Source organism: Tenrec ecaudatus, chromosome 18, assembly GCF_050624435.1.
Source record: "Tenrec ecaudatus isolate mTenEca1 chromosome 18, mTenEca1.hap1, whole genome shotgun sequence".
NCBI lineage: Eukaryota > Metazoa > Chordata > Mammalia > Afrosoricida > Tenrecidae > Tenrec > Tenrec ecaudatus.
Window position 1 is genome coordinate 63,830,892 of NC_134547.1, and position 19,043 is coordinate 63,849,934.

A 19,043-nucleotide genomic window follows, 5' to 3' on the forward strand; every position below is an offset into this window, starting at 1 on the left:
GTAGCTCAGCCAGGGTCTCGGCTTGGGTGGTCCAGGGGCTGGCCCCCAAGGGGACCTCAGAAGCAGCCTACTGACAGGAGGTGGGCAAGGGGAACCATGAGCTGATTTCTTCCTGGCCAAATCCCTCCCCCTGTGCCCTCCCTGCTGGGGAAACTGGCCTCAAAGGCAAGAGCCTGGTGGGGCATCACCTAGGTGAGTACAGAGGCTGGCGGGAGGCGGCCAGCTGTGCCTTGCTCCGGTTGCCAGGGACTGGTGCCCTGGAGACAGCCGGCCCTCAGCCCCTCACCTAGTAACCAAGCTATCCTGGGTGTGTGTACACAGCCCTCTCGCTGCCCAGTGCAGTGCACAGGAGAATTTATCACCCAGAGCATGAACCCTCTTGGTCAGGGGCCTGGGATGATGCAAATGAGTAGTGGCTTGAGTCAGCAGGAAGGACTTGGGGGGGGGGGGGTGTTTGCTGCCACTGGGCTCTGTGCTCTCACAGAGTGGGGGAGGGGGCACTGCTTGGGGCTGTGTGGCTCAGTGAATCAGAAGCTCCCACAGCCAGCTTCAGGCTGGTTTTGCCACCGATGTTGGCACTGCCCTCAGCACAGTGCTCAGCAGGTAGGGACCAATTCCAAGCCTTTCTTTCTTAAAAAAAAAAAAAAGGAAAAGAAAAGCAGCCCCGATCCCTAAGGACCTCCTTCAAAGTCAGCACAGCCAGAGATTAGAATCCTTTATCTTTAGTTGTTTTATCAAGACATGAGGTCTTTAATCGGGATGTTTTTCCCTTAATGGGAAAGACAATGGGTCTGGGCCTAAGCAGAAAGGCTCCCCTGCCCGGTGTGGCCCCCGTAGTCCAGCTTCTTTCTCAGAACGCCACCCCCTCCTGGCTTCTGGCTGGCCACTGCCTGCTGCAGCATGTCACTCTGGGCCTAATGAGGCCAAGGTGCTGAGGCCTGACTGCTGTGGGACCTGTGGGAGCCCAAGACCTTCCACTCAGACCCACAGGGGACCCTTCCTGGACAGCAGCCCAGAGACTTAGTGTCCGATCCACAGGCCCTGGGGCGGCAGGGCCACGCTGCACGTGGCCAGGGCCTGAGGGCTGTTTTCTGAGCTCTGACTGCTCAGGAAGAAACGACAGGCTCTGTGCTGGGGAAGCCGAGGGTCCAGGGTCCCTGCGATGCCTGTCTGTGGCATCTCTGTGTCTAAAGATTGAAGAGCAGAGACCCTAGCCTGGCTCAGCCAAGGCCCCAGCTCTGCTCCTGCTGCTCTGAGCAAAGGATCCACCCAGTGGCCCTTGGTGGCGGCAGCTTGCCCCTGCCAGCTTCGGGCCAGCATGGTGTGTGTCCCTCAGCCCCGGCCTGGCATGGACATATCTGCCATGACCAGGGCCCCCTCAGGAGACAGGGCCTGGTCGGCCCATCATGGCCAGCCCTTGAACAGAGGTCCCTGAGAGGGAGGAGTGAAATGGAGGCCCCCCCCTCAACAGAGCCTGTCCACAACCGACTAGCTCCCCTCCCTATCACCCTCCTGCCCAGGCCTCCCTGCAACTCCCAGATGTTGGTAAACAGTGACCTGGTACCACACAGCAGGCGCAGTCCCCAGCCCCTCCCAGCATGGCCACTCTCAGGTGCTAGTGGGTCTCTAAGCTTTTTGTGGTGTGGGGCAGTAGGCCAGCAAAGGGCCGGGGAACACCTGGCCTCCCAGAGAGCTGCCCTTGGTCACAGGGATTGACCAGTGCCGCCAGCCTGTGGTCCCTCCCTATACTGATCCCCGCAGCTAGGACTGTGCTGTGAGGGTCTGATGTGTGGGCGCCCCCCACCCCCACCCCCCGAAGCAGGTTCTCCTTGAAATCATTGGGTCTCTTGGTCTTCGCTGGCCAAGCCTGGGAGGGGTCATAAAACCCTATCCTCTCACCCCAAGGTTTGGCCCCAGAGTTGCTTTGTCAGATGTTTTCCCCACTTGACACAACACGGCCCAGACCCTTCCCCTCCACGGATGGCCAGGGCCAGCTGATGGCCTTCCCCGCCCCCAGCCCGTTGCCTTGGAAACGGCAGGCGCTTCTGCTTCTGCAGAATATTGCTTTCTGGTAACCTTCCTCCCTCCCTTGCTAGTCCTCCTCTTTTCTCTCACACAAAAAGAAAGCACAAGTGTTCTATATTCATTTTACAGAAGGCTGCGTAGTGCATACTAATTGGGGCGCCTTCCTCCTGCTTCCTCCAAGTCTGGCCCCTTCTCAGAGCCAGGGCTGCTGGCCAGCTGCAGCACCAGCCCAGCGGCCTGCACAGTGAATGTTCGTTCAGCAGTGGGCTATGGTTTTCCAGAGGCCGGAGGAAGAAGCAGGTGGCAGGTGCCCGCACCTAGGCCTCTGAGGAGGCCACCTTGTCCCTCCTGCAGAGGTTTCCTGCCCGTACCCCAGGGGCTGCACCCCCTCCATGTGGGTAGGACGCCAAAACCCTAGCCTGGGGACAGAGACCAAAGCAAGGCCCAGCTGAGCAGACAGCACCAGTGCAGCCCCTGGCCCCTGCTGCCTGCCAGTGCCCCTCTCCTCCCTGGGCAGGGATGGTGGCCGCAAAGCCTCTTATGTTCCCTCAGTCCCTGGGCCAGGAGAGGAGGAGGCCAGGATAGATAGGAGGGCAGTCTGATGTCAGAGAACATGGCAGCCCTGATTGACTGTTTCCCGACCCCCGGCCCGCCAGCCCCACTTTGGAAGCATGTGAGGCTTTCCTGTCCCCACTCCCTGCTGGGAAGGACAGGAGGGATGCCGGGTGGGTGCACACAGTGTAGCCTGAGGCAGGGCTGTGGGCTTCCTGCCAACCCCTGCGGACCAGAGAAAAGTTCTGGCTAGGAAGCACTGGAGGGGTGGCTGGGATTATGGAGGAACCTGTAGATGGCACTTCCGGCTTTAATTGTGCAACTGAAGTGTAATTTGCATTCATTTGCCATTTGGTGTTAAACTTTCTAAAATAAGAGAATGAAAATGGAAAATCTACCGCTTTCTTGGCTGAGCTCCCCAATGGGGCAGGAGGAGGTGGGACAAACTGTCAGGTGGTCTGCAGCTTTTGCTGGGCACCCCAGAGCCCCTGCCCAGCCACGGGAGCCAGTGCTACTGAGCAGATCAGCTGCAGCTCCCAAACCTGACAGTGGGAGGCGGGGTCCTGTGACTGCCACAGCCCCATGCAAGGTCAGATCTCCACTTCCACATCCCAGGAAGCCGAGCCACCCCCTCACCCTGCTCCCCCATCTGCACGCTCTGGTCCTCTGCTCAGGTCCGACCAACACCACCACCCCACTTCCCCAAACTGGCTCCTGGTGTCTGTCACACCCTGTACCAGAAGCCTGGAATTTGCCACATAGGCTCTTGTGCCCAGGAATGGCTCCTGCCAGGTCAGATGCTTCTCTGCCTTCATTCCCTCGGCAAACTCCTGCTGGAGGACCCTCTTCTCCCCTGAACCCCCCTCTGCCTCCCCACAGGCCCACTTGCTGGTTCCCATTGCCTATGTGCCACTCACAAGTGTTGTTTCTCATAGGCACAGCCAGCCTGCTCCTGGCCACGGGGGCGGGGGGGGCGGGAGCGGGGTGAGTTGAGAGGGTCAGGGCCTGGGAGCGAGAGCTAGGCTGACTCATCCTTGCACTGAGCTCAAGCAGGTCACCGTCAGTCTGAGCATCAGGTAAGACTGACAATAAGCAGGGGTGTTCTTTCCCGCCAGGAGCAAGGGCAGCTCCCTCCTCCGGCCACCCCAGCTCCACAGCTTGGCCCTAGAGTGTCTCCAAAGGTGGGTGGGCCTGCAATGGGATAGGCACCCACCAGACACCCAGGTATTCACTGTCCCTCCCAGAGCAGCCTGGCCCAGCCACCTCTGGACTCACTGGTCACCTCTGACCTCATGAGTTGACTGTCCTCGTGGGCCTCTGTCCATCTGCGTGGATGGGCCTCAGTGTCGTAATCGGGTTGTGAAGGGACATGCAGGACAAGTGAGTGAAGTGGGGCTCTCGGGTGCAGAGAGCTGTAAACCGAAGTAGCTTGATCACCTGTCCTCTGCCTCTCCTGTGGAGTCAGAGCAAGCCCCCTCCTCACCTGAGAGGAGCTTCTCCATCTCCCTCTCTGCTCTGTCCAGCTCTCAGGACAAGTTCTCCGCCCTCATCCTCCGCTTCTTCCTCACAGGTTATCCTGAAGGATCTGGAGGTGTTGGCGGAAATCGCTTCCTCCCCTGCAGGCCAGACGGGTGACCTAGGCCCCCTCGATGGCCCTGACCTCCAAGTCGGCCACTCAGAGCTCCAGGTGTCCTCCCCTGCCAGAGGCGGCCTACTGCACCCTCCTGGTAAGTGGCCCAGGCACCCTGGGAAGGCTAGCCAGGATGTCTGCCTCTCGGCATGGGCTCAGGCAGGTCTTTGAGCTGCCCCTCTTATGCCTGGAACTTGACTGGGACCTGAGGGAGCCCCGGGTTCCCTCCCAGCGGCCTGTCCTTCTGGAGAGACTGTCGTCTCAGCCTCCGTACCAGCCCCACCCCGGCCAGCAGCCCCTGTGAGGAACCAAGCGCCCTTTGATACCCGGGAGCCATTGGCTGAGGGCTGGGCTCCCCTCCATCAGGCCCTGGGGACTGGAGTCAGGGCTTCACAGGTGGAGGAAGGCTCAGCAGCCATTTCCTTTGTCATCAGGGAGCTAAAAATAGTGCCCTGCCCAGTGGCAGGCAGCCCAGGGCAGGAGCGCGCACACAGGAGGTCTCCCCGAGCCTGAGCCTGCCTGGCGCTCGGCCCGGCACTGCCTCTCCCCAAAGCCGACCAGGCCTTCCTCCTGCGCCGGGTAGCCCTGGACGAGCGGCACTGCCTCTCCCCGAAGCCAACCAGGCCTTCCTCCTGCGCCGGGCGGCCCTGGACGACAACCGCCCTGGTACGCACGTCGGTAGGAAAGCACAGGGAACGTCAGCCATCTAAACATCCAGACACACAACCCTTACACAGCACACCCTGCACATCGGCTGCATTTGGGACCTCAGCCCCGCTGAGCCCTGAGGGCATCTGGTGCCCGGTCCTGAGACCCGATTCAGGGGCCTGGTTTTGCCCATGGTCTGGAAAGTGTGGAGAGTAGTCAGTCACTGGTATGGCTGGGGGCCATGCGCTAGGTCAAGTCCCAGCAGGTCATGCACTGAAGACATCTCATTTGTGACACTGTAAAACCTGGGATCCACAGGGCCCCTCTACCACATGGGTCTGGCCTGCAGCTGGCCCCTAGTCCCAGCTGTTGCTGACCACAGCCAGGAAACAGGCAGGGGCCTCTCCTCGTGTTCCCAGGATACAGTTGTTTCCTCCCGGCCATCAGTGGCCGTGGCTGGACAGCAGGTCCCGGTCCTGCATCCTGGCTCTGGCTGGGGGTGTGTACACCTCAGCATTCGGATCCATCTGAGACCCATGGGGAGATGGCCGGAATGCCAGAGAGGAGTAGGGCAAGGCAGCCATGGGAAGCAGGCTGTGGATAGGACGCAGGGGGGAAGGGCCCCTGAGTGTCAGCGTCAACTCTCCTTTGCCAGAGGTGGCAAGCAGCCTCAGCCCTCCCTGTCGGGCGGTAGTAAGGAACAGCACCCTCTGAGAGTTGGCCCTCCCCGGATCCGCGGTGCCCCCTCACGTATGAGGGGCCCCTGCCTCCTGAGCACAGAGACAGCAATGACTGAGGTGGTGGAAGGATGCACACAAATGCCTAGCAGATCTCAGGACCCCAAGAGTGGCTCACAGGGAGTCCTGCTGAGAGGGGGCGAGCACTGCAGCCTTAGGACACTTGCAGGGGCCAGGACCCAGCCACTTGGTGTGGCAGAACCCTCGGCATCCTTGCTGGCTCCTCAAGGAGGCCAGCCGCCAGCAGGGAGGCCCCAGCTCGCTAAGACTGGCTGGAGTCAGTCAGGGACTCAGCTTGAATTCTGAGAACCACAGCCAGGTCAGCCAGATGTGCAAGAGCGCATCTTGGGGGGACCACCGAGCAAGGGGTTTCCTTCTTCCTCTTAGGACATGGAGGGTGCTGGCCACGAGCACTTTACCTGAGGCCCCTGATGAGTTTTCTGGGACGGGGGTACTACTTGAGGGAAGGGGAGGGACTATGTGGGCACATGGCGGCACAGGGACATGCCCACAGCTGCCACCCAATTTTTTCTACGGTTCTGTGGTCTTTAAAGGTCAAAATCAATAATCAAGCCATACCGGGGGGAGGAGGGGTCAAAATCAAACCAGTAACAGGAGCCCGAGTGCCAGGGCCAGAGCAGGGGCTGTCTGGACTGGTATCCAGGGCAGGAAGCAGTCAGGCTTCGGGCACCCCTGCCTGTGCTGCTGCGTAGACCCACACGGCCTCCACTCACCTGAGTCTCCATCTGACCGAGCATGCGGGCAGAGGCTTTGGGGCCAGACTCTCTCCCCTGTTGGGAAACTTTCCTCCAGAGCCCTACTCAAAACTGGCTGGCTGCAGCACTTTGCCCTTTAGGGGACATCCCCACCCCCACCACTGCTCAAGCCAGCCCCCTGGTCCCGGGCGGTGTCTTTGCTCCTCGCTCTGAAAACACAAGCAGAAATGAAATGTTCTTCCCACGTGGTCCAGAGTTGGTGGCCGCCTCCTGCCTCAGACAAATGGGCTCTAGAAACCCAAGGGGCACAGTGGAAGTGATGATGACTGCTGCCACGTTAGCTAGCTCTTCTAACATTGCTGTTGCTTCTCCCACTGAGAGCCTACTCCCCTCACCACATCCTAGGACTCGGAGCGCGGAAGCCATCGTCTGGGTGCAGACCAGCGTGGCTGTCCTCCAGGCTTCCCAGGTTTCCATTCTGGCCTCCACCCTTCATTCCTTGCCCGTCTGTGCCCGCCCAGCCTCCCCAGATGCCCTGCCTGTTGCTGTCTGAGCCCTGCAGGCCCCACAGACAGGCACTGGGGTGTGAGGGACCTACGTGCCCAGCCCTGCCTTCCCGCTGTATAGTCCTGGTAAAGGGGTGCGAGGGTCCCTGGGCTGCTGCCTTGCACACCCCTTTCGGTGCTGGCTGTGACATCAGTGCAGGGGGTACTGGCAGGGAGCACCAGCATCGCCCCGGAGCCCTTGGGTAGGCAGCGTTCGGGCCCACTCTAGGTACTTGACCCCCACTCGAGAAGACCCAGCCAGGGGCCAGGGTTTGCTTGACACTGGGCTTTAGACTGGCGGGGATAGGAGCCCAGAAACGACTGCCCAACCTGTCTAAGGTCCCCCAGCACCACTGCCCAGGGAGGTGTCCTCTCCTGCCCGGCCCCAGACCCTCCCTGGAGCACATCCCACCCAGGGCTGCCCAGCCCCAGCTCCTGCTGCTGACACTCTTTTCCTGGGCAACAGATGCTGCACAACCCTCCACTGCGCCCAGCAGAAAGCGAGCACCCGGCCCTGCTGCGGCCCATTAGTTCCTCCTCCTCCAGAGCCGCACAGTGGAAATCCCCCTGGATCCCATCCCCACCAACCTCAGCTGAACCCGCTCGCAGATAGGAACAGGGTCGCTCCTTGAACCCAAAGGTGCTGCTGCTGCAAACTCCCCACCCTGTTGTCCACACCCCAGGGGACACTGCCTCCTGTCCAGCTTAGAGTCCGTGGCACTGCAGCCACTGCCGTGACCTCCCCTTGATTCTGGAAGGTGCTTGCCCACCCAGCCCAATCCTTTCAACCCTGAAGTCACCGCTACCCCCCTCCTACCCTCAGCACAGCCCAGGAAGTAGCATCTATCCTGCAATGCCTTGTGCATGGGGACTGGCCTCCGAGAAACCATCCCTTAACCCTGGTTTGCCCTGTCAGCTGACCCCAGGCTCATGGGTCCAGTGTCTGCTCTGGTCAGCCTCAGCCCCCCCTCCCCCCCAGCAGGCCGAGGAGCCAGGGCCTTGCCGGACCTGAGCCAGGCGGCTGATGTTTTCACATCTGGTTTTGTTGAGCTGCTACTCGCCCTGTGCACTGAGGCCCAGCTATTTTTAGCCTGACATGTGAGTGAGGTTCCTTCACGTCACAGCCACAAAACTCAACCCAAACATCCCCGGAAGGTTGTTTGTGAGCCGGCTGCCCCATCAGGTTTCACTTAGCCACATCTGCAGAGCTGGCGCCTCTGCCCCTGCTGCCTTGGCCTGGGTCTGAGTATGCAGGCTCCCCACCACCTCTCCTGCCCAGCAGCCAGCCAGTGGGGCCAAGAACTTCCTGCCAGAGACCACTGAAGAAGCCCCTCCTCCAAGAAACAAGCCAGGCTGTCCCTGTCCTCCCTTGTCCTCCTGCCCCCTCCCTGGCTGTCCTGGAATGGCATGCCATCTCCAGGACATAGAGGAAGTGGCCAGCAGGGGGTGGGAGGTCATAGGGGAAGGGGTAGGCCCTGTCCTTGTGTACAGTGAAATCATTCCAGGAATGGAGTTTCCCACATAGGCAGCTCCAGGCTCCCCCAATCCCCCAGCCATCCATGCAGAGTGCTGGAACCCCCTGGAGGGAGGAAGGCCTGTGAGGATAGGCAGTCCTGGTGGTGGGGTGTATGCTCACCTTGCAGCCCCCAGGCGGAGTGCACCCCATGCCTGTCTCATGTAAAGAGGTCCCATGCCCCTCCCCAATTCGCATGAGGAAGCTGAGGCTTAGTGAGGTGAAGATAGCTGCGCAGGGTTGCCGGCAAGTGCATGGTGGCGCTCAGAGCTAAGCTCAGGCTCCCTCCTGCTGGCTCTGACAGAATCCAGCCGGCTGCCCCCTGGTGCCTCTCCGTCCATCCCCAAGCATGGAGACTGTGGCCCTGGGTAGCCAGGTGGGGGGCTTCTTTGTGGTTACTTCCTATGTTGGTCTCTTTGTCTTGCGGAATACTGCAGAGCCTCAATAGCCTATGGTGGGGGATCTGCATAGACAAGTGGTAAAGGGACAGATAGGAGCAGCTGCCACAGATGAGCAGCTGCCCCAGGCAGCCTGCAGAGACCTTGGCCCATCATGCCCTGGCCCCCACCTGTGTGGCCAAACTTGTGGGGCACGAGTGTGGGGGTGCTGAGGGACAGAAGGGCCACCTCAACAGCCGTCTCTGCAGCCGCCTCTTCAGTGATCAGTGCCAGCTGGGCCCAGGGAAACTCAATCTGTAGGAATGTGACACTTGATTCTACAAACAGCCCCTCTGGGCATAGGACCAAAGACGGCCATTCCAGAGTCACCCAGGACCTCCCAGGCCAGGTGGTCCCAGGCAGGCATCCAGAGCAACACACCCCAAACGAGGTTCACCTGGGCCTGCCAGGAGCTCTGCTTACCCCGCACAGGGTTCACCAAGGGACCGGCCAGTGTGGGGATGGCTCCCAACGGCAATCCTCAGAGTAATTCCTGACCGGAAATGCAAAACAGAAAAATGCCTTTTCTTGCTCCCACAACTTCCCCCAGGGTCCAAGAGCAGACTGCACAGATCTCAGTGCAGCAGGGGAAGCAGAGCTGCTGGGCAGGGGCTTGACTCGACGCTGCCCTGTCAGACAACTTGGGCTCCCTGGTAACCCTCTGCATGGGGCAGCCGGGGGCCTTAGGCTTTGGGCCAGTGTTTCTGGGCCCTGATGTCCCCTCCCCCTGCTCAGTTTGATTCCCATGTGTCCTTTTCTCCATAGGCACCAAAGGCTTAGAGTGTTCCCCTTCCACCCCGCCCATGAATTCCTACTTCTATAAATTCATGATCAACCTTCTCAAGAGGTTCAGCAGTGAACAGAAGCTCCTGGAGACCAGAGGCGCCTTCATCATCAGGTCAGTCTTCGGGACGCGATTCTCTCTCTCACTCTGTCCCCCCCAGGACAGCCTGGGAAAGTGTGCCATGCCACCACAGGCCATGGGCGTGTAGCTCCAGGGCCAAGCCAGGCAAGGGCCCTACTACACCCCAGCAGTAGTGCTCGGCCCAGGCTGCCTGTTAGAATTCCTACTCGAGGAAAGGGCCACTTGGGGCCCTGGTGCCACTCAGGGTCAGAGGAGTCGGGACGCTCCTGAGGCCCCTGGGTAGAGGGGGGCACTGAGAGAAGATTCCTGGCCGAGGACTTGGCCCATCAAAAGGCTCCAGGTTGAAATGAACCCCAAGTCTCTGTTTCGCTGTGAGCCAGAAAGGGGGAGGGATGGGGCATGACCTCTGGGTTGGAGACACCCTCAGGCCAGTGGGAGCCAGGGAGCAGATCCCTGTGCTGCTGGTGGGCAGATGGGGAGACCAGTGGGAGGCTACAGAGCAGGTGAGGGCCAGTGGCAACTTGTTGCTGGGCTGGGAAGCAGCAGCCTGGCCGGAGAATGCGGAGAAGGTGTGACTGAGCAGTGATTGGCTGCAGTGGGGGGGGGGGGGGGGGACACGGAGTTGGATTAGCCCAGATCACTGATGAAAGTGCCTGGACATGGTGGTTTTTTTCCCTGAGATGGGAGCTGTTGGGTAGGTGCCGGGGCTTGTATGGCTTTGGGGACCTCAAAGGAGAGGTGTCCACGAAGCAGTTTTCCAGACCTGCTGGACAGAGAGGCCTGAGGCCTGTAGTAGGAATCACAGTGACGGCGTGTTAGTTTGTTCCTTCCACCTACTTACTGAGCCCGGCTCCGGCAAGGCTGGGGTGCTCCCTCCGCATGGAAGATGAGACTGTAGCCCTGGGAGTGAGCGTGCTCAGTAGTGAGAAGGCTGAGGAAGGCTCGGCAGGCACCTGTGGAGCGTGCGGGAGGTGGGCGTCGAGAGGCTGGGGGGGCTGTTATGGGCCCCAGCCCCAGCACAGGGTGGGCACTGAGCAGACGGTGGGGCTGGGGAGAAGGGAAAGCAGGCAGTGGGTCTAGATGCTTCCCTCATAGGAGAGGCAGGCAGGCTAGTGGCTTACCTCGGGCTGAGGGTGAGGTTAAGGGCACACTGGGGAACAGGCCAGGGATTTCAGTGTGGACAAGGACAAACCTGCCTGACCAGGGAGACCAACGAGACCAAAAAAGCGAGGGAGGAAGAGGCTGCGAGTCTGGCCCTGCCAGACAGATCTGCACCCCCTGTGGGGGAGGAGCCATCCATCACCACCTCTTACCGTGCTAGCTTTTACAGAGCCGTGTCTCTCAGCAGCTACAGTGTTGGCATTTGGGGTCAACCCCATCTCTGTGGTGGGGGCCGTCCGTGCATTGTAGGATGTCTGCTCACACCGTCATAACCAGCACCGACTTGTCCAGCTCTCTGCCGTGGGGGTGGGCGTGATGGCCGGGTTGAGAGCCACAGCCAGAGCAGCAGCACTCCACGGGGTCCCTGCCAGCATCCGGTGGGACAGTGTTCCCTCAGGATTGGGGTGGAGATTAGATGTGGGGCCAGAGAGCTTCCTGATTGCACTGGCGTCCACACGCAGCAAGTTTGTGCCTGGAAGACTTGCGGGGAGCCCAGGGCAGAGGGGGCTCGTTGAAAAGACACGTGTTGCCAGCGCCCTCACTCAAGAGCCAGGCTCTCGTGGGTTTTTCCATCCTGTCTCAGCCTCCCCTGCCTGATCGGGGCCTGGGATGAGGGCAAAGGGGCAGACTGAGACTGAGTCTCCCTGGGAGCCCCCGCCTAGCCAGAGGAACAAGAGAAACCCACATGTCCCCTGCCACATGGGGTCAGCATGACCCTGGCCCCATGGAGATCACTCACTGTTTCGGAGCTCAGAGCCCACGTGGGCAACTCCAGCCCGTCTCGCTCCATCCTTGCAGCAGCACATTACCAGGAATCCAGGAGTGGGTGGAACTTGTGGCAGTGCGCCCCACAGGGTACCCCTCACTGTAGCCTGCCACCCCCAGAACCGCATCCAGCACCTATTGTCCTGAGCTGTCGCTCCTGGCCAGAGTCTCTGCGGCCACACATGCATGGGGCCTGTGGGCTCTTCCTTCCTGTGCCCAGTCACACAGGGGCTACATCCCTCCTGTAGGGGGTTGCTGGGGAAGAGCCCTCAGCTGCCTTTGCCTCCCACTTCTCCAGGTCATTTCCCCCTCTCCTCTCCCACTGATAGCTTTCATGAGGGGAGACTCAAAGCCGGAGGTCTGACCGGAGATGCACTCGGTTATTCCTGACCCTGTCCTTGGGGTGGGGAGCACAGGCTTGGCCCGCAAGGTTGAGCATTGAGATGGGAAGGAATTGGGCCCTGTGGCGAGCCAGCCCCAAGCCGGCTGTGGGTGCAACCATGAGTATCCAGCGCGGCAGATGTGGTGGGTTAGAGAGGAGCTGATTGGCGAAGGACCAAGGTGCCGGAACGCCTGAACACATACATCCGGTGGGAGTTCTGGGAAGTTGAGGAAGATACGTGATTTCCCTCAAGACCCCAGTAGCTTTCCTCCCCCTCGAGCCTTTCCCATGCCTGCACCTCCAACCCAGCCAGGCGCCTCTCGGGCCCAGCTCCGCAAGTCCAGATGGCCTCGCTATCTGGTGGGCTGTGGCAGTCCAGGCCTCCTCCGCTCTCAGCCTGACTTGCTGAGACCTGCTCCAGTCTGGGCCTTCTAGGCGCCGGGGCTTGAGGCCAGGACAGAGGGGAAGAGGGGTGCTGGGTGCAGGGAGCCATGAGAGCCTGGCACTGGGCACCTTTGCTCAGACTCCTCATCCTCAGCCCTGCTCACATCCCCACTCCTTCCCGAGACGCCCACAGGAGGGTGGGTGGACACTGGGCAGCCAGGTTCAAGAATGTAGCCTCTGGAGTTGGTCAGGTGCAACCCTTTGAAGACCTACAGGATACATAGTAGCCGCCTACGTTTTCCATCTGGGGTTTACCAGGAAGTTTCCCTCCCACTCCTGGTATGTGCTGTTTCTCTGCTTTGTTAAGAGCCTGCCTGTGTAACTGAAGAAACGGGCCTCATCATCCACCCCAGAAGAGGCCTTTGGGACATATTTGCCTAACTATCAAAATTCACATAACCGTTACGTTTTGTTCTTTATCTAAAATAAATTAGTAGATGAAGGGGTAAGGAGGGGGCAACCTGGCATCAGCAACAAAGGGGATATGTTTTCGAAAGGGTTGAGTCTGTGCCCCTGTTCATCTAGGTGTTGGCTCTGTGACCTGTTTCCAGGAGCCCCCAGCGGTGGCTGGTGGTGCCTTGTTGAACCGGGAGGCTTATGTAAGAAGTGTGTGCTAGTGGGCACTGCACAGCGCCTGTAGTCCTTCAGCTGCTGAGGGCGCCTCTTGTCCGGCCTCTTTCTCCCCCTTTTATGGTGGGGCCAGGGTGGGGGTGAGGATGGAGAAGGGGTAAAATCACTGGACCCTCTGTGCCTGAGAGCTGGCCCTGTGCACGAGGCTAGCACCTAGTACCCAGGGCCTCCTCGGGCAGCTTGGCATGTCCCCCCTAAAACAACTCTGCCCCCAGTGGGTGTCCGTGTACATTTCTCTCCTCCAGCTTGGTCCACTCGCCATTGCTAATGTGGCCGAACAAGAGCAGGGCTTGTTTCCCAGGAACCAGCCCCCCTAACTCTTCGGGAAGGGTGGGGGCAAGGCCAGCCTCTTTGATAAACTGTGATATGGACTCCGGCGCCAGCCCACAGCTGTGATCTTTACAAGGCCTGCTTCTGTGCAGGCAGGGAGCGAGGACAGTGATGCCTGCCAAAATGGCCCCGGGGCCAGTGGCCTCTGGCTCAGTCCATGCCTGTTTCTCCTCTTTCTCCCACTGCCTCTTGGAGGAGGAGGACAGCCAGAGAACGTGTTTAGCAAGCAACTGCTGTTAGCTCTGGGGTGCCACCTGGGTCCCCCAATGACATCCTCAGTGGAGAGGGGCTGACCTCAGGAGCACCTGGGTTGGGGAGTGGGGACTGGGGCCTGGAGCAGCAATCAGCAGAGCATTCCTGGGAAAGGATAGGCCCGGGCTGCATGGACGGGAGGACGCACTCATGGGGACTTGTTCCTGAGCACTGATCCAGAGAAGCTCCAGTGGCGGACTGCTGGTCCACCCCGGGCCTCCTCTCGCCTGGCATTCTCTCCAGCTCAGCACACGCTCACTCAGGGCCCTAGGGATCGCCTCCACAGACACACCCCGGCTTGCGTAACAGCTCTTGTGCTGGAGGCGGTGACACCGTGAGTTGGTTGGCTGGTGGACAGGGGAGTCCAGGCCAGCCTAGGAAGCCACTGGAAACTGGACCAGTTTTTCATGGTGGGGGCCGGGGGAAAGGCTCAAGAAAAGAAGCTCTCTTTCATGCCGTAATTGGGAAATTCCACTTTGCTAGCCTTGTACACTCTGCCCTGGGAAGACAGGCTGTCAGCTGGGCCAAATATTGGGGCTGGGAGGCGGGCCCCGGGCCAGGTCCCACTGCACCCCTCCCCCACTCCTGCTCTCTTGAGGGCCTTTGGCATCAACACCCCCCACCTTGTCTGGGCTGGCCACCTGATTGACCAGGGGGGCTTGATGCTGCCCCCCGGGAACCCATGATCACCTGAACTTGATCATCTGTTGGTGTCTATGATGTTTGGGTCCCCGACTGAGAGGAGGGAGACAGGATGTTGAGCAGGACTGGGTGTTTCTGACTCCAAAGGAGCTTTGCTCCCTGCCCCCACTGATGAAGGTCTGCCCGGCTCCTTGAGGGAGTCCGTCTTCTGGAGCTTTCCAGTCTTCTCCCCTAAAGTGGCAGACACCACTTTCCCCAGCTGGCTGTGGCCTCTGACGTCCTAACCAGGGACAAGGCGCAAGGGCTGTGGCAGCTCGACAGGAAGGCAGGAGAGGCATCTTCTGAAAGGCTCCTGGGAAAGGGCTCTGCTCTTGCTGGTAAGCACGCCCTGCGAGGTCCTCGTTAGAGAGCAGGGAGCTAGCTCTACCTGCTCTGCAGTCCCGAACCTCCAAGGACTGGAGGGGGACCCCTGTCCTCGAGGAAGGGGGAAGGCCCAGCTCACAGACCAGCCCCACTGCCCCTGCAGAGCCCACTGCCATGTACCCAGTGCTGGGTAGGCACACAAAACTGCGTACAGGCCCCTAAGAAGCAAGTTCTTTTCCTCGAGAAAATGGAAACTACATGTATGTGATGGGCCCTATTGGGCCAGGCCTGGAAGAATTCGCTTGGAGTGGCGGGGCACTAGGGAGGATGTCCTGGGAGTGGCATGTCCTACACAGCATGCCCAGGAAGCTGGGAGCGTAGAAGTACAGAGAGCACCTCCCTGTTTCTCCGGGATCCTCCTGGAGTCCTAAGGCAGGGAGGCTGGGAGGGGGCCAGGGTCTGCCTGCTTTGAACCGAGCTCGAGTAGTGATCACAGGTTGGCGAGAAGTGGGGGCGAGGGGGCCGTGGACGGGTGGCCCAAACAGCCACTGTCCTGTGTGTCCCTGTGCCCAGCAGGTTGAGGTCAGCACTTGCTTAGCCCACTTTCCAGCCTCGATTGAAACACTTCCTGTGACGTCTGCAGGGCTGTGTGATGATGGTCAGTAGCAGCTCACGGGCGCTGAGCTCAGGCTAATGAATGTCTCTCTGAGGCGGACAGGTGGCTCCGGAAGGTCTGAGGAACCACCCATGCTTTACCTCGGCGCCGGAAACCCGAGTCTCCACGCTGTAACTTGGACAGCACGCAGCTAATGCACATCGTCACGCGGCAGCCTTAAAACACAGAGGCAGGCTAGAAATCGGTCCCTAGACATCAGTTTCTATCCTCCTCCTTCCTTGAGGGGATGCTGTATCTGAGCTGGGACACCCACATGGGTGTCCTTGTTTTAAAAGGCCCCCCGGCCTCCTTTGCTCTCGCTTTTGCACTGGTATCACTGTAGCTGATGTGCTCTTGGCTTGCCCTTGGAGACAGAGGTGCTCCTCTCTCCTCGAGTGGCTCTTTCATCAGGTAATACCCGATCCCTTGTCCCCCCTCCCCGCAATGTCTTCAGAGAGAAATACACAGCAGGGTTTTGTCACACGCCGTGTGCAAAGCTGTCCAGACCAGCTGCTCCTTCCAGCCTCCAGCCCCTGAGCACATGTGATGGACCCTCGGAGGAGGCCCGGCCCCGGGGGACTCGGTGTGAATGCAGCCCTGTGGAACAGCAGTGGGCAGCCCCCAGGAAAATCTGGGCAAGCCAGCTACCTGCTACTCGGCCAGTCTGCAAGCGCCCACCAAAGCAGCTCTTGGGATTGGAGGTGAAGCCGGGGGCTTACCTTAACAGTGTGCTGCTCCGACCCCCAGAGGACTGCAGGCTGGGACCCACTGTCTGAAATGCCCATGTCATACCAGGGCTAGGGCTTTTCCCCTCCCTCACCCCCAGTTGGCTGTGACCCATGGGAGTCACTACAGAGCTACTCAGAGACCCTAAAATCCCTTGGGAGTCTTCCAGACTAGCTGGAAACAGACTGCTGGCAGTCCCTCCACCAGCCCGGGGGTGGGGTGCTGCAGGGAAGAGCAGGCAATGGCCCGGGCAGACCCCGGGCGGGGAGGGCTCAGAGCAGTGGCTACCTGGGCTGCCTACCTCAGTGCTGAGCCACAGCTAGGGAGTCCTTGTTGTCCAGCCCAGAAATCAACGCTTATGGCAGAGCAGCGACTTCACCCACGCTGACCTGAACGCCCACCTCCTCATTTTTAATCTGGTCCCTGCATGTCCATATGCCAGCCAGGCCCCTGGAAGGACAGCAGCCCTCACGGGAAAGGAGCTAATGCCCTCATAGCCGCCCCTTCCCCATCTCCTGGACTCTGCGACCTGACTCACGTGACTCTTGCTGGGTGCCACCCCTCTGAGCCAGAAGTGAATCCAAGCTCGCCTGCCCATTATCCCGGCCTACTTCCGGTCTATATTTAGCCTCCTCAGCTCATTGGAACAATCCAGTAGAACGCTCTGGCACCTTGACAGGCAGTGTATCTCTTGGTCTGCATCTCCCCTTTGACTCTTGCTCAAGAAGGACACATCTCGCCCCCTCCTACCTCCCAGATGGTTTGTTCCCCCGGCTTATCGCAGTCACTCACATCAGCCACCCCAGCCTTTCGCTCTCTGAAGGCCTGTGAAGACGGATTTCCCATCATGCAGCCTGTGCCTCCGCTCTGAGCCGCCTCTCCCAAGTACTGAGTTGTGCATCTCTTTCTCCATTCCCACCCCCCTAACGCCTCCTGTTAATGGGACCCATCGCCAGCCCTCATACTTGGCCCATCTCCTGTCAGTGGGCCCTTCTGAGCCTCCTTGTTGCTCTCCCAGAGTGGGTCACCTTCCGCCTGATAACAGCGCTGTGTCTCCACTCCCCACAATAGCCTTGTCATCAGTAACCTCATTGGCCTCAGATGGCATATCCAGAACCTTCCTGGACGGGCAGAACAAGTCATGTAAACTCAAAGACGCCAACCCTCTGTTCCCCAGGACTTGCTGCCTTGTTTGCAGCTTGATTTGGCTACCTCATTGGTACCTCCTTCGCCCTGTTTTTTTACCCACATGGCACTGGTTTTTAAACACCCCAAAGCCACCTCCCTCTCCTGGGCCAAGACACCATGGCGGGCAGCACCACCGGGCTCCGTGCAGCCGCGCCCAGGCTGCTCTGGATTTCTGTTGTGGCTTTGAGCGCACATAAGTGCAACTCCGTTTGGTTGGTTGGTTTTGATCTGCACCCGGGTTGGCACACTGCGGCTCTTGAACCATGCATGTGGCTTGGAGTAAAATTGCAAATGATGTAAGAGCCCCCAGTAAAATTATGTACTAAAATGATTTATTCAAAATTTTTTTTAATTTTTTGAAAATGAAAATAGAACTGCTTAGATAATAGTGGTTTCACTTGTTTATAAAATAAATTTATGAATAATTGTTTTTATTAAAAGATCATTTTATCGGGGGCTCTTACAACTCTTATAACAATCCATACATCAGTTGTATCAAGCATATCTATGCATATGTTGCCATCATTCTTTTCTAGACATTTACTTTCTATTGAGCCCTGGGTGTCAGCTCCTCTTTTTTTCCCCTCCCTCCCCCTCAAATAATTTCCTTAGTTGTTGTGAGGGGCGGGATTGGCTCTTCCGTCTCAGAAGTTTGCTGTCCCCTGGCCTACACACATGGAGAAATAGAGCATTTCCGCCCCGGCAGCTTCCCTTGTTCATGCCTCCCCGCAGTTAGTAGTCCTAACTCCTTCCCTAAAATAACCATGGGCTTGCAAACCGGGGGTTGCTTTCACCTGGTCTTGACCTGAAAGAGCTCCCTGCTGTTTTGGATGCAGCAGTGGGCCTCCCACCGGTCCATGCCATCCCACAAAGAGACCCGCCGTTCCCCTAGTGATGTCACTGAGGGGGTGCGCAGTGTGGTGCTGTAGGAAGAATGCAGCTGTGAGTGTTCTTGTACGCATATAGGCCTGCTTTCCCGTTAGGTCCGTGACTAAAGCTAGACCAGAGCATGTGCACATGCGTCTTCAGCCTCAGTGGATACTGTGCAAAGTGGGTGGCCTGGGTCCCCCTCCCAGGAGCTGGTGTGAGCGTTCCAATCACCACCCCTTATCATGGGGCGTCCCAGTAGGTGTGTCGCCATCGTTTGGCAGGAGAGGGATGTAGCAACTGCTTCCGCCAAGGTTGACAGCCTGGAGCTGGGCGCCACCCATGTCTGTCAGCACGCTCATTGGGTGTGGCCAGTGGTAGGAACCCCAGACAAAGGCACCAAAATGAGCAAGGGGGCTTGGCTGGCCTCTGTGGCGACACCACAGGGCGGCGGGCAGAGGTCAGCCAGGTCAGGCGCTCGGGCTGCTTCTCCCTGTGGCGCCGTCTCTCCCCGGCCCTCCTCCGGGGGTCAGCCTGCTGAGGTTGGTCTTTTCCCCAGTGATCACTGCCAACTCAGGATCAGACCCCCAGATCTAATCAGAATCCAGGGGGATGCCAGAGAGGGTCATGTGCCCACCCTCGCCGGTTGCGCCAGTGCCAGGCTATGTAAGTGGCAGCCCTGCCCAAATGGCACATACGGTGAGTGAGCAACAGCTCTGCAGAGAAAGGAGCTGCTGTCACCAGGCAGCCCCAGGAACAGGCCCCCCACAGAGTTGCCCTCCTGGGCACAGTTTCTTACAGGAAACCAGGCCAGTGGGCACTACGATCTCCTAAAGGTGGTAACGCACCATCTGTCAAGTGCCTCCGGAGCCTGGTGCGTAGGAAACCGTCTCCTGGGAGCCAGTGTTCTGATGTGGATTGTCACCGTTCTCCTCTAGAGAAGGTAAAAGAAATCCACTGAGCAGACGAA

General features: G+C 59.2%; 1 protein-coding gene across 2 annotated transcripts in view; it reads left to right on the top strand.

The window, feature by feature from the left end:
* VAC14 (VAC14 component of PIKFYVE complex) overlaps positions 1-19,043 on the top strand; it is an 86,691-nt gene that overhangs the window by 46,166 nt on the left and 21,482 nt on the right. For both annotated transcript variants that reach the window (XM_075537021.1, XM_075537022.1), the window contains exons 13-14: positions 4,148-4,304; positions 9,569-9,701. In XM_075537021.1, coding sequence (XP_075393136.1) covers positions 4,148-4,304; positions 9,569-9,701 — 290 coding nt within the window. The remainder of the gene's footprint in view (positions 1-4,147; positions 4,305-9,568; positions 9,702-19,043) is intronic.